We start from the raw sequence: 15,733 nt of genomic DNA on the forward strand, positions 1-15,733 counted from the left end.
GTGTAGAAGAGGGACCGGGAAAAGCGGCGGACCTCCAGGGAAGCCTGCTCCGTTCTCCCCGCAGTTAGGGACCGTTCGCCACGGTACTGCTGCTGGGCAGGGTGGAAATAAGTCCTGCAGAGTTACAGAGGACCTGGAGAATGTTTTAGGATAGTAATAACATTATATAAGATAATCATATTACAAAGATAATAACATTAAAGACAAAATTAAATTGCAATACTTTTTCAAAACTTGATGATTTTACCTTTCTGTACATTTTGTATACAAATTCATTTCAATTTCAATTTACATAGTTTCCCAAAATCCTGTGGGAAACACTGAATTTTGTCTGACAGTAGGCAATGTTTGTACTATTATGTCTCATAATTGCCTGTAAACCACTGCAGTTCTGTTTTCGAGGCAAAAAAAAAGGCATGTTACACAAGACTTGTTCAAATGCACTGCTTTCTCTCTGACTTTCTCTTTCTTTCCCTATTTCTATCTCTTTTTCATCTTATATAAATGTCTTTTCAAAATGAGGGGGCTTGGAACAACTTCACCTACTTACAAGGTTCATTGAAAAGGGAAGTCTGAAGAGGTCAAAACTCTGTTTGTGGCCTGGACTGGAGATGCACTAATGTTCTTATGTACTTAGTTTTAGATACAGTCAATCCCGTGTTGATTAGATTTAAATGCATGTGCCACACAATGGTTCATGTCACAAACAGCAGCACAGACAGTAACTGACTATTGTCAGAGCCCCTGTGAAAGTTATAATTCATTCCCATGCATGCCGCACTTTTTTCAGCTAACTAGAAGACTGGAGTATAACATCCAAATCTGTATTAATCACTGATATCACTGATAATTAGAGCAAAAGTGTAGAATAACAAAGCTAATGCTAACCATTCCATGTAAATGGATGGAAGACACTAAAACACTTATTAGTCTGGGAGGTATAAGTCAACAAAAAACACAAATATTGGTGGTCTACCCTAGTCTGACCCTAGTTAGCCAATTAGCCAAGATAACTAGCAGACTATTGGGGTAGCTGATAAACTCAAAAGTTTCACAAAGAAAAGCTAATGCTAGCCATGTCATGTAAGTGAATGGAAGCTGCTAAAAAGATTAGCACCATATTCTGGGAGGTGTAGTCAAATAAAAACACAGAGTTGGGTGGTCTAACCTTGTTTGCTAGTTCGTCTAGTTAGTTGTTTTTTGTTTGTTTTTTTACCAAGGAGTGTCCATTGGATAGATTTGTTGAAGTTTAGTCCATGGCAGCAAAACCTTTGAATGCGAGTGTTTGAAAGGGGGGAAAAAATGGTAGCTAATGTTACTTGAACTGTAAGGATGATCTGTAGTGTCAGATCAAGTGTGATCTGATCACGTCCCCACAATCCTGAGTAATAGTTTGAGCCGCCAAATGAGCTGTTTCTGAGCTAGTTTTTACTTTTTTTAATGGTTGTGAACATTGGTGGCATGGTGGTGCAGTGGTTAGCATTGTCGCCTCACAGCAAGAGGGTTCCTGGTTCAAACCCCCTGGGTTCCCCTGGACTCGAACCAGCTTACATGTTCTCCCTGTGTCAGGTTTTCTCTGGGTGCCCCAGCTTCCTCCCAAAATCCCACAAGACATGCAGGTTAGGTTAATTGTTGACCCTAACTTGCCTGTAGGTGTGAATGTGAGCATGAATGGTTGTCTGTCTCTATAGCCCTTTTTGAACAGGAATTGTGCAGTATTAAAACAAAATCGGGGAGTGCGGCAAAATGTCGCCTACCTACTTTCGCATGAGCAAGTCACAAAACATGTAGCTCAGCATGTGACGTAAACAGTGACGTACTTAGAGGGAAGCCGTGGCTGGTCAGTCCTTCTGCGATTCTCTCATAAGTCAGCCCATTCTTCGCCGTCCCTGTCATCTGACGGTTAATGGCCTCCTTGTTTGCGAGGACAAGGAGGGCGCGCAATTCCTTGTCTCCCCAGTTGCTCATCTTTACAGTGTCTGTCAGGTTTGCGTTTCCCTCTTGCTACTAGCTGCTCGCTAATTTCTGCTATCAGTTGTTTCCTGTTCATCCACTGCCAGTGGCTCACACGTGCGGCATCATCAACAGCTCCTCCCACAAGTCTTCAACAGCCCCCTCCGTTGCGGAAGGCCGCCCCTGTCTTTTTAAACTAAAAGGGTTCCGCCAATGTGTCTACTCTACGAGGCGGAAAATTCGGCACCTCGATCAACTCTGTGTGTCTAAACACTCGCAGCTTGCCGGCAAAACGGCCCAACATTCGCGGAAAATCTGGCAGTGTAAAAGGGGCCTATGTGTCAGTCCTGCGATAGTCTGACGACCTATCCAAGATGTGACCTGCCTCTCGCCCAATATCAGCTGGCGTAGGCTCCAGCACACCCGCGACCCCCAACATATAGTTCCTAAAAAAAGGAAGACAAATGTAATAGGTAAGCTGAAGGCTTGAAGATGATTTCAAAGGCCTGTACATTTTTTTAACTGACACTACATTTCTGTCTCTCTTGATCGAGGTTGGGGATGGGGGGTTTTACTACAGATAAGATGGCTTTAATCCACCTTATTGTTCTTGTAAAACTCTTCATCACATTTTGTAACTTTTGTCCTCACACTGACAAAATCCTTCACAGCTCAACTGCCAGCAACATCAATAATTATTATTCTGTCACTAATGCTTGTATCTGGTGATTAGAAATCTTACACAACATTTCCCATTTTCATATCTCAGTGATTATAATGTGTTTGTAATATGTGGGTGGTATTAACTGCTGTATAATGTGAGTGGCTGTCATTCTCAACTTTTTTTTATTAGAGACAAGCAAAATTAAACGGGTAATTTAACAGGAAATAATGAGACACATGACACAAATGTGGAGATTCATTGTTTTAAATCTAATTTCTCTCTCTATGACTCAGACTGAACCTACGTTATGACTGAATTAGAAGCCTCAGGGGTGGGGGAAAATCCCCCACCCTACATTATCTTTGTGGTGGTCTTCCTCTTCTTCCTCACCGGACTGTTTGGCTTCCTCATCTGCCACCTGCTGAAGAAGAAGGGCTACCGCTGCCGCACTGGAGACATGGAAGATGAAGATGAGGAGGAGAAGCTTGGAGGAAATTCCGACGGTGGGTTAAGAATATACAAGGTGGTTTACAAGAACCTAAAGGGGAACTCCACAGCATTGACGTTTAATGATTAGTTTACTAGTCTCAGGAGTGCTATTTAGCCTGTGAAAACATTTGCATAACGTTTTCTTGGCTCTGGAGGAGCTCTGTAATGTCAAAAATATCCCCAGTCATCTGATCAGGGTTATCTTGGGCTTGTAGACCACACATTTACAGCAGAAGGTCTGTGTGGTAAAAAGAATTGGCAGTTGCCAGGCAGGGAGGGAGCATGTTACTCTAACTGCACTTACATACAAATTCGGTATTTATAAAGAAAGAAAATACTGCATTCTCTTTAATCATAGTTCCACTTAACAACCATAATTCTATATTGTCCACGATATACAGGCATTAAACATTTTCCTTCAGAATTAGAGAAAATACTACTACCTATGTTTTTTTTTAGCATTTGTGATCCTCAACATTTAGACCATTTGTTATCTTAGTGTTTCTTTCCATCTCATTCTCTCTCCCACTCGCTCTTTTTTCACCCACACCCTCCTACAGAAATACACAAACACTCACAAACCTATGTGGTCTACTTTGAGGTCTGTATCACAAGTACTCTCACACACAACGTTATTCAAACATACACTCACTTTGATGCATAAAGCTGTCTATGCACATGTATGAGCATTCACACGCTTGTAAACACACAAACACAGATGCATATACAGCTGAAGAGTGGAACATGGACGTCTCTGAAAGGCATAATAAGTATTTGAAAAAAAACTTTGCCCAAATACCGTAGTACACAACACACAAATATCCATCTCACCAAAGTATACACTTGTACTCAAAGTGGACTTTTTGCAGTATAACTGTCTGTGAATGTTTAAAAAAATCACTGCATTGAAAAATTATGGTTAAAAAAAAAAATAGCAGCATGTATTTCCCAATCCTGAACAGTACTATATTGGTGTGGATAATCCACTGATATCATGGTGATCAGTTTTCATTGGAGCAGCTTAATATCAAATAAATATTCTCGATGAAAATTGTTGATGTTCTGTGGATGTACCACAGTAAAAAGGACACTGTGTGTCGAAAGAAATGTTGATATTAGTCAGAACAATTAGATCTATAAATACCACTAATCTCTATTGTACGGGGGATATGTCATAACCTCTCATTTGTGATTGTAAATTCTGCAAACCTGAGTGAATCGTCCCTCCAACCAGTGTTGGTTGACAGACAGTTTGGGTGTGGTGTTTGGACAAAGGCACTGCAATATTTAAAAGCTGTGGGTTTGATCTGTTTGTTCTGCTTTGTTTCAGATGAGGATGAAGAGAACCAGGACACAGTGGAACAGATCCTCAAATGCATTATTGAAAATGAAGGTGACAAAAGCATTGCATCATGCATTTGCCCTGCAATTTTATTTTTATCAAATAAGATCAGTATTAGGCTTGGGCAGTATCTGTTTTTACATATACATTCCTGAAATTTCACCAGGGTCTTGGGTACATGACGTTATCTGTGTGCAGCGCTTATTGACTGTAAAGAGACTAAAATAGACTAAAAAGAATGGACGTAGCTACCGTGACTTAACCCATTGCTTTGTTTACATTTTGGCCATGGCCATCTTTGTTTATTTATCCCTAAGTCACGATATTTAGGTGAGAGGTTGGCAGTGAGGACACTGTTGGGAGACAGCCTGTCACTCAAAGCAGCCCAACCTTAATTATGCTTTTTTTTTTGTACCAGGCTATAAACATGTTTATTTCTATTTTAACATGGGGGTCAGTGGGGATTGACTGGCTTCAGAAGGCAGCCTCAAGTGGCCAATAGAGGAACTGCAGTTTTTGGCACAATAATATTACAACAACTCACTTGTTTTGCTTATTAAACAGAGAAATACAACCGTACACCCTCTGAATCCAAGTTTCCATCTTTCACCAAAGACTAGCTTAACTGCCCTGTTAACTCATGATAAAACACTTCATTCAATCTTGACAGAGACAAAATAAAACTCACCAAAACCATCTTAGTCTTGTAAGTCGTTTAGTTAGTGATTCCACTGTTCCAGTAATCACCAACTGTCAGGATGTCTAAACACCCTGGTATACGGTAATACTGCCCAAGCCTAATTAGTATGTATCAGCAAATCCATTACACCAGTACACGGTTAGCACTACTCTTACTTGGGTTCTTCCATTTGTCACCTGTAGCTAACATGGAAGCTTTCAATGAGATGTTTGGAAACCAAAATGTCTGTGTGCGCCACGACCCCAGGTAAGCTCATCCAACAAGGTCTGTATTACTGTGACAAATTATTGTTTGTTGACTGCATATTAATGTCATAAAGAAACATTTAAATGTTTTGTCTTGAGCTCGACAATGTCTTTAATCCCCTGAAGTGAATGTTTTGTCTTGAGCTCGACAATGTCTTTAATCCCCTGAAGTGAATGTGAACAGTGTAGTTTTACCTGTAGCTTGAATGTTCGGAGACTTTGCATGTTCATTCCTCCACACAATGACTAAAGTGAACAATTTAAAATTTAAAAATGAATCAAGTCTAATTATTTATTTTACCTCATCATTACCACTGTAAATAGTCTGACCAACTAAACCAATCGATTTTCTCTACATGTCCGATCAACATACAAATGTTTGCCTACATGCAGCTCAGAGAAGCACAATTCCTGCTTTAGAGTACACATATCACATATTATACACACATCATGATAATGAGAATAATAGTCATGATTATACTAATGATAATGTTGTTGTTCCAGATTACGCAAGGAGTCCATTGGTGGTGTTCCTCCCCATCACCACACAGTCCACTCAGGCACCGACCACAACACCTGCCATCTCTGTGCCCAGGTCCGAGCTAAAAAGGGCAGACGACATAGTCGAACGCCCCGCTTTAAACAACGACCTGGAGAGCAGACTGTCTTCTCTGTTGGCAGGTAATTATTAAACCACTCATGCACAGTGCATGTTGGGAGGGAGTAGCAGAAATATATCATCCTGAATTTATCATTATCCCTTCAGGTTCAGAGTGACCCACACAGATAAGAAGCCCCACGGAAGTCCTAATCCAATGATCAGTTCAGGGGACCAGCTGGACCAATCCCAGGACAGTGAGGAGCGGAAGGAGGGCGGGTATAATCTGAGAAGCATGTTCAAGGATGCCCGACCACCTTCAGAGGGCTCCAATGGGGTTGGCCCAAATGTGGGGAAACGCAAGAAGAGTGTAACCATATTTGGGCTGAGGCGGGGCAGCGACCCCATTGGCATTAAAGGAGCAGAGGGGACAGGCAGGGAGACTGGAGGTTTCAGATTAGCTATTCAGAAGCAACCTGTAGTGCTGGAGGAACTGTTGCAGGCAGAGAACACTAGAGTCTCTCCTGAACGTGGTACTAAACCTGGTATCAAACCTGAAACCGTGCCCTCAAAGAATCAGTCACCTTCTTCACCTCAACGTGAGGCTAAAACTTCAGGTTCCGTTAATTCTCCCTCTTCTCAAAGTAAGGATCAGGCCCGTGGCTCTAAGTCTACTCCAGAGGATGGCTCTAAAGATGGGCCCAGTCCTGAGCCACGTACGAACCTTATGATCAAACCTTCTGTTGGGACTACAGCAGCTTCTGTCCCCAGCTCTCTTCCCATTCCATCCACTGTTTCATCTGGACAGACATTTAAAACAACAGAGAAACAAAGAGATGATAAGGTGTTAAACAATCCAGAGGCATATGATCCTGGGCCACTACAGACCTCTACACCCATTGCCCCAATGCCTGGATCCATTGCAGGTATCACTCCTGTCAGTCCTACTGGCCAACCTGAACCCTATTCTGGCTCTGGTCTTCCACTTACCCAAACCCCCTCCAACCCAAGCTCCAGCCCAGATCCAGAATCAGGCTTTGGTGCTAGCTTAGCTTTAATAAGCTTAGGTTCATCCCCTCCATCTTTAGCCTCCTCGCTAAAAACTCCTATCTCACCCGTGGCAGTCACACCAAGCCCCAAACTAAGCTCAAAAAGTACACCATCAGAGTCTTCAAAAACTGCCTTTTCTCCTGCCCTCACTCCAAGCCCCAAACTCCAGTCAGGCCGAGTGATGTCTAGCGAATCCCCTATTCCATCTTCATCCTTTGGAATAAGTGCTAGTCCATTACAAGCCCAAACTTCCTTACCTGCTGTCACTGCTAGCCCCAAACTTGACACCATGCCAGTATCACCACAAAACCCCTCTTCTTCTCCAGCTGACCAAAACCCGTCCTTTGGAAGTTCTCCTCTTCTGAATTTGAAGTCAGAAAGTGTGATGTCTGAAATATCGATGACCAAAGGGGAAATGGTTTCAAGTCCATTACCTCTAAAGGAACAAGAGCTGAAAGGAGCTGGAATCATGAAGACAGAAGAAAAGACAGAAAAAGTGAGGGTGGGGATTCTCAAGAAAGCTAAACTTTCACCAGTTGAGGGAGATTCTAAAGGCTCTGCCCTTTACTCTCCCACTGATCAGCTTTCTAAAGACAGACTGAGCCATTTGCCTTTGTCACCTTCCAGTCCACTGTCCCCCTCCTCACAATTAGGGAGCAGAATAAGTGGTGTGACCATCATCAAAGCCAGTCCTGAGAGCAAGAGAGAGTTCTCTGTTGTCACTATGGTGGAGGAGAAAGAACCCTCTACTTCAGTAAAAGACCAGAAAGGAGAGACTTCTGAACTCAGGGATGAATCAGAAAAGGCAGGAATTGGTCCAGCAGTTGGTCTGGGAGGAGAGGTTCAGGGTTCAGGTGTTGGACAAGCTGAAAATCAAAGTAGAGGGCCTCCTGGAGCAGAGGTTAGGCCAAGGGCGAGCCAAGACAAGGACGATATGGTGGAGATGGAAGATATTAGGGACTGCAAAGTGATGCAGGTGGAAGAAGCAGAGAGGGTGGAGGAGGAGTTGGAGAAGATGGTGAACACAAAACAGGACTAACAGGCAGAGTCTAATAGTGACATGGTCCAGAGTTCAGCTCTGATAATCCAAAGAAAGAAGTGATACCACTTAGTGGACTATAGGAAGGGAAATGTAGTAATAATGAAATTAAGTAATTATAAACACGGCTTTGATTATGTAACCACAGCTGTGAAAATGTTGCAGTGAGACTGAACTGGCTGGTAAACTGACTAGTCAGCTGATTGATGAAAAATCATCATATATACCACTGCTAGATTGAAAGGATGATATGATAAATGATGCATGTTTTACCCTTTTAACACAAATCACTAATACTTTAGTTTACATCGTGGCTAACCATTTTGCAAACGATGCCTTTGTGTTTCTTTGTTTTGAATGTTTTTTCGTACTCTTATTCCATCCAGTGTCTAGAGCCATGTTAGCGGCTCTGTGACATCAGCGTTTGCGCAAAATGCTAATGTCAGTATGCTAACATACCCACAATGACAATATTAACATGCTCAATTTTAAAAGATGTTTCCAGTATTGGAGAAACTGGGATTTTGGCCTGATTAGGGGGCTACATGAAAAGTCAGAGGATGACCAACACCATTACTGTTACTCCTGAAGGAAACATTACTGTCTGTACTAAACTGCATGGCAAGAGTTATGTTAGGATAAAATCCTTATTTTTTTATCCTATATTTCCCACACTTGCCTATATTTTGCAGAGGCTGAGTTTTCCTTTGACTAAATAGTTTCACATGTGACAAACTGACCACTTGGTTGGCTGATAATAAAGGTGCTAAGAGCTGGCAAGTTCTAATCTCATCTATTGATCCTGCTGATTGTGAATCAAGATTAACAGCACAAGCACAGGGGAGCAACAGTCGCTCTATGGGCAGCTTGGCCAACAGAGATATATCAGTTAAGTGAATTCGCAGCAAGTACATGTAACGCTGTTTCACCCCATGCTATTCTGTTAAAGTTAAAGTTCCACTGACTGTCACACGCCTGAGTGTGTGAAATTTGTTCTCCGCATTTGACCCATCCCCTGAGGGAGCGGTGAGCAGCAGCGGTGCCGCGCTTGGGAATCATGTGGTGATCTAACCCCCCAATTCTAACCGCTGTTGCTGAGTGCCAAGCAGGGAGGCAGTGGGTCCCATTTTTATAGTCTTTGGTATGACCCGGCCAGGGATCAAACCCACGACCTCCCAGTCTCAGGGCGGACACTCTACCACTAGGCCACTGAGCTGTAAATTAGCTGGCATGTAAAGTATGCTGCCAGGGGCATACAACAGTCTGTTCAATCCAAATGTCCTCCCTTTTTCTCCAAATTTGGAATGACCACTTCTCTTATGTGAATAAAATTCTTATGGATGTTCACAAAGCCCCCCATAAACCCACCCTGGTTCCCTGTTTATGTAAGTGAGGAAATATGGACTTGATCCCTCACTGGTTTCCCACCATACAAACACTAGCAGTTGTTTTGAACATGGGTCTTGTGGTGGTGGGCAACCTTATACTATTGTAATCAGGCACTTCCACTGGTAAATATACAACATTTCCTGTATACCAGTCACAGACTAGTTTTTTGGAATTGTGAAATTATTACATATCCAGTAAAATATTGGCTATTTTTTTTAGTCTTCTTTGTCTGTTCATGCCAGTTTGTAATATGTCCAACATAAATTGAATGCTTACCAGGAAAGTTCGAAACAACAGCAAATGATTGCCATAATGCAAAGTACAGCCATAGACTTTGTACTCTGTACTGATGATTGTATCGAGCAGTGCATATCCAGGGATGACAGTGTGGCTGCCCTACATGTGAAATAAGCTGAGACTACAGAGACCTTCCACAAACTTCCACAAAACAGCCTCTGCAGTCCTTAAAGCTGTGACATTTCAAAGTAATGTATTTGAAGGTATGCTGTGTATTTTGAAATATAATGGAGTATTTTAAAGTCTAACTTTTAAAGCTTCTACAGCAGATATGGGACATGTAATATTGTACATATATAATTGATCTCTCCGTTGATTTGCCTTCTGTTCCCCTTCATGTGATTATACAGTAGAACTCAGTAAGACATGTGACACAACATTATATGCATCATACCTGCAAAACTATTTATTTTGACGCACTTTTCAAAAAACGTAACTCCAACACTGGAGCAATCTGGTTACGGGCAGTAACAACTGTCGTTCAGTTACAGGTGATGTTACACATAGAGTATATATACACAACTTCACCTTTCACCTTTACTGTGCATTATGTCTCTATAACAAAGCCATTATATACTTTGCAGCAACAATTTAAAGGTGTGGTCCAGAGTGTATCATGTGTAAATCTGTGTCCAATTTGATGACATTTTAAGGGAAATTACATGTTTTTACAACCTTGGTTTAATTTTGTGAGTTTGTTTATTTTTTGGAGAATGACTGAAATAACAATAAAATCTTTGGACAGGGCAATGGTATTTACACGAGATTTGGTTTTATAAGACTTTGGTTTTGTTTAAATCACTTTGACTGCTTATATAAGCACTAATCTAACCTAAGAGTGGTAGCTAAAATTACAAAAAGAAGATCCAGTTTGTAAAAAACAGAAATTTTCTTTTAAGTAGCCTAATGAAACAAATTGGTTTCAAAAGCACTCTTGACAGAAAATGTTAAAAAACAAAAACAAACAGCCTTCCCAATGCTTAGCTTTTTCAATATTATGGTAATTAAGGATAAGATGAAAAAACAGCTATTAAAGTAATAACCTCAAATATTTTAATATCAACCTACATTTAATTCATCAAGTTTACCGAACTGCAACCTCCTCCATAAGGAAAGTTCTCATAGAATCTTTTCACCCATTGAAAAAATCCAATGTATCACTAGTCCCTTTTACACCAGCTCTTCAAGGTGAAAAATTTCACGCCATTATTCCGCGTGTCATTCTTTATAAATGGAACAGTCAGGGAATGTGGAAGACAGAGATGTCTTATCTGTAAGCCAGCAGCAGAGGTAGCAACAGCACCGAAGTGACGTCTGTGTAAAAGGGACAGCTGGCAGGACAGGACGTTTTGACATAATATGTGTGCAGCCCACTTCTGGGAGATTTAAAAAGCTAGCTGATAGCAGTCATTAGCTAACTCAAAGAGGAAGAATAGCGGCTATTTGGGAAATCAATGAGGTCCGGGAGCTCCTTACTCTCCCGGCAGAAGAAGAGATCAGCCACCATATAACAGTGGTGGTTAACGACTGATATTTCCATGGTAATGCCATTATTTGTTATTGTTTAGAAAATGTTATTTAGATGTCACACTAGAGGCCAATGCTGTTGTGTTAGATGTCATGTTACTTTTCCATCTGCGATGCTGGCATGCTGTCTGATATCACACACTGAAACAGCATGATGATGCTGTTGTTTAGTTCTGTGTAAAAATGTGGCATAAAGAAGGGACTTGGTAGCGTTCCTATAGAATATAATGGCAATGGCAATCTCTCTGTAAAATGGGCTACTGAAATCATTTTGCTTCGTGGTTGGCCATGCAGATAGTTTTGATTTATATGTGCTCAGGCTGTCAGATGCCTCTCCCTTAAATTTTTACCACCTAAAAAGTGAAAGTGAGTAAAATGTCCTTACCAGATAGAATTAGGATTGAGTAAGAAAGTGTGTATGTGATTTATATAATTTGAGTGAACTGAACCTTTAAGACAGCAAGGCATGTTTGTCAGTAGAAACGCCATGGTAACATCAAACACTAGAGGGGAATCTGTATTTGTTAAGATTTGCTGGCGTTCGTCCCGGTATACAACCAAGCCTCCTGCCCTGGAGACTCCTTCTCAAGAGACTGGTTTGAACAGAAGGAGTTCATCACACACAGTTCAAAAGGTTTCAGGTCAGAGGTCAGCGTCATTTCCTGGCCTTTATGGGAAAGCAACCATGGGGCCTGTAGTCTGCTGACCCACTTTCCTTCTTACTACGTGTCTTTCTTTTACCCTCAAATTTTTTTTTCAACCATCCTCTGTTTGGCTGTCTGACCTTTTTTCTTTTTTCTCAAGCTGACATGTGGACAGAATGTCTCTATCCTATAAAGACCAAGTTTCAAAGTGTGATCATGAAAGATTGTGTGTCACCCTCTGCTGGTCACCAAATGCATCACGCCCTCCCCATCAAAGTGTATTTCCATTCCCCAAACTTCACTTTTACAGTAAATATGCTCCTAAACGTCTGAGCAGTCATTGACATATTTATTCTATTAACAACAAGCTCTTGCCTTTCAACACAACATGTGCTCATGTGTTAACCTGCTGGAGAATCATTTACAAGGAAAATTATTTTGTACATGACTAGGGGTATGTGTTAAGAGGACCATGTTGTTTTGTTTTTTTACCTATGCACTATATCAGAAGCCATCTTAGCACTATAACAATTAGCTAAATGCACCATGTATGTACACTGCATTGCAAATATCGACTCATGTATATAAAAAGATTTGAGATGTCTTAATGGTGCAGCAATCGGTAGCCATATTATTCAACACAGACCTATGAGAAGCTCTGCATCTCGATTTTCTCCCCTCCAATAAACTGCAGTTTAAATGTGAAACTTTTCAAAGTTGAGGTCAAAGGTCATTCCTGACAGTTTCATGCGGTCACCAAGACATGGAGTACCAACCAGGTCAAGTAATAAGGTTGTGCATGTGAAACCAAACAGGTGGTTACTGAATACCATGTTTAATATATTTACTCTTGACAGCATAGTTTCTACCCTTCTTTTCAGTTTTCTCAAAGTATCCACAGAAGACTACAAGGGCCAAGAAAAAAAATCATTTGATTGAAAAAAATGTTTGACACAAGCTGACATGCATTGGAAAGAATATCTTTAAAAGATTATCTTAACTTATTTAAAGGACGAACAAGATTTTAAGATTTTTTACAATGCTGAATATTGATGGTATTTCTAAATTCTGCGTAACCTCTTGAGACCCCAGCTTTTGTTTGGTATGCATTTTTCTCTTAGCTATTTGGGATGAGAAGTACCTGATGATTATAAAACAAGTGAACAGTAAGTGGTTTTTGAAGGGAAAAAAAGTCCTCATATGGTAACAATGGGTTTATCTTCAATAGTCACACGTGTATAATAGGAGAAAACTGATTATTTCAACACCTGAACACCGTTGTGCAAAAAGAAAGTTACAAAGTGCAACATTTGTTCAGTGTTTGTCACTCTATGGGTTAGGGGACACTGTTCAAGTCTAAAACTGTTCAGAAGTGTTTATTTCAACACCTGAACATAGCTGTGCAACAGCAACACTGCAAAATTGTAAGTACATTAATTTTCCCTGCTCCATAGCTCCATAGGAATGTCCTGTTTATGTGTAGGAACAGTCCGTCACACCTAATTGGCCTGTGTGAAATGCTGCAATAATAAAATAATAAAGTGCCAATGTCCTCAAACAAGTACTTCCCAATCAGCAGCCTCTCAGCTTGTTACTATTGATAAAATTGGTTAAATGTGTTCACAATATCAACTACAAACAATAATTCAAAAATAAAATTTGATTAGGTTTTGTACCTTGTCTACTTTGGTGTCGGGATCAAGATGGCACATAAAAGTGTCCACAAATGAGGACAACAGGTCTCAGTTAAGCAGAATAAAATATACAGTGCACCATACCCAAAACATAATGTCCTGATATGAGGATGCAGGGTCGCGGGAGGTTAAACCAAGTAGAATCAAAAAATGAACGTACACATTGTCTGGTAATTCTAGTGTGAAAAATAAGCCAGTAAATGGTTTTAGCAATAATCTGTGTCCTTTAAAAGGAACTGTGGCCTAGAAGTCAGGAGGTACTGCTGCGTACTAAATATCCTTGGAACTAATTCAGAAGTTAATTAAGTTACAAAGCAAAGTTAAAAATCCAGCAAATTTTGGGCCACTAGCTCAGCTAGTAGAGCAGGCGCTCCATGCACAAGGGTTATGTGCAGGTTTGATTTTAACCCTTGGCCCTTTGCTGCATGTCATCCCCCTCTCTCTAAAATCTCTAAAATTTGTCCCATCCAATAAAGGCAAACATGCTAATAAACAAATAATAAAAAAATAATAAACCAAAATGATCAAAAAGCTTTATGTTGAATCTCCAGAGACTGACTATGGTTATAGTATTATTTTTAAATTACATATTTGGTTAAAGATCCACACTGGGACTATCACACTTCTGAATGTTTCAATGTCACAATCAGCCCAAGGTTTCACACACCAGCAGCATGATATTCAAAATGTATGAGTATTGACATTAAGGAACGGGGGCCTGTTAGTTTTTTCTCCACTTTTCAATTTAGTTGTTTGTATCTTTGTTTGTACTTTAGGTTGACACAACGACATCAACACTGGTATCTTCTTGGCTCGTGAAAATACACATTTTGTTTTTTGACAGACGGATACATATTAAACACATTTTGGTCAGTTTGTAATATATGCACCATGTTGCTGCAAGTTATTTATTATAAATGCAAAAACAATGTGACAGTTCTACCAAAATGGTGAGATGTCCAACATCACACAGAGCAGCAGCTATTAAACTAATCATAATGAAGCACCACTGAAAAGTGCAAAAGCTACTCATTATTCAGCCTCATAAAATCAAGGGGTTTGTGATCTCCCTGTGGGTGTTGTTTTTGAAGATGTTCAATGTATCTATCCTCACTAGCAGGGCCTGGAACATCTGTACAGTATACTACACATGCTAGTGATGTGAGAGACTTGTAAATATGCAGATGTATCATAATTTACTCTAATGGAATAAATACCAGAATTTTGCTTTTCAGACCTGTGTGAGTGTGTGTTTTGTCCTTGTTGAGCTTGATGACATCAGTCAAGGATCCAGGTAGTACTGAACTGTATAAAACACCAGCACGTCATATTAATAGCCGTACTATGGGTGTAATGCACAATGAGCCTCTCCAAAAAATGTGTTTAATTAAATCCATAAAACATAAAACATAAAAGGGGACACCACCTTAATTAAGAATTCCAATGTTATTTCCATGGTCTAGGAATCAGTATCAATCAGTATTTGTGAACATGAGCTACTCTCTCAAAGCCAGAAACAAGGGAGTAAGTCTCAGACTTGTGATGTCATCAAGTACAGAGTCTGAAGCTGCTCCACAGACACTCACTTAATGCACAGTTAGCCATTTAATCGGACTACTGTCTGGATTACTGAATACAAGCACGAGAGGGGAATGTATGTATTGATGGAAGTATGTCTGACTACACCGGCAATAATATGGCCCCTTTCAGCTTGTTGGCACTGGATCTTTTTCCGGTTGACCTATTACATCCCAGACCAATCAACAAACAAGTTAGCCATATATTTCAAAATATTTAACCCTTTCAGGTGACACAGCATGGATGGTCTCTCCTTGTCCATCCAAAAATGCACGGCTGTGGATGTAGATTTTGCCATGTTGTTAACAGCTTCTTCTTCCGTTACACATTTAATGCTTTTGACTTCCAGGTCAAAACCCAGTGCGGACACTGGAGCATGCGCAGAGCACCTAGGCCAGTTTGGGTCTGATTGACTGTATATAGGGCGGCATGGTGGTGTAGTGGTTTGCACTGTCACCTCACAGCAAGAGGGTTCCTGGTTCAATCCCAGGAGGGAGCCCTTCTGTGCGGAGTTTGCATGTTCT

At 40.6% G+C, this 15,733-nt stretch overlaps 1 protein-coding gene across 2 annotated transcripts in view; it reads left to right on the plus strand.

Annotated features, from left to right (window-relative positions):
• rell2 (RELT like 2) overlaps positions 1–9,331 on the plus strand; it is a 28,184-nt gene extending 18,853 nt beyond the window's left edge. For both annotated transcript variants that reach the window (XM_050042694.1, XM_050042693.1), the window contains exons 2-6: positions 2,911–3,120; positions 4,437–4,499; positions 5,331–5,394; positions 5,898–6,074; positions 6,160–9,331. In XM_050042694.1, the coding sequence (XP_049898651.1) occupies positions 2,925–3,120; positions 4,437–4,499; positions 5,331–5,394; positions 5,898–6,074; positions 6,160–8,080 (2,421 nt within the window). In that variant the 5' untranslated portion in view covers positions 2,911–2,924 and the 3' untranslated portion in view covers positions 8,081–9,331. The remainder of the gene's footprint in view (positions 1–2,910; positions 3,121–4,436; positions 4,500–5,330; positions 5,395–5,897; positions 6,075–6,159) is intronic.
• The last annotated feature ends 6,402 nt before the right edge of the window (positions 9,332–15,733 follow it).

Source organism: Epinephelus moara, chromosome 4 (genome assembly GCF_006386435.1).
Source record: "Epinephelus moara isolate mb chromosome 4, YSFRI_EMoa_1.0, whole genome shotgun sequence".
Taxonomy (NCBI): domain Eukaryota; kingdom Metazoa; phylum Chordata; class Actinopteri; order Perciformes; family Serranidae; genus Epinephelus; species Epinephelus moara.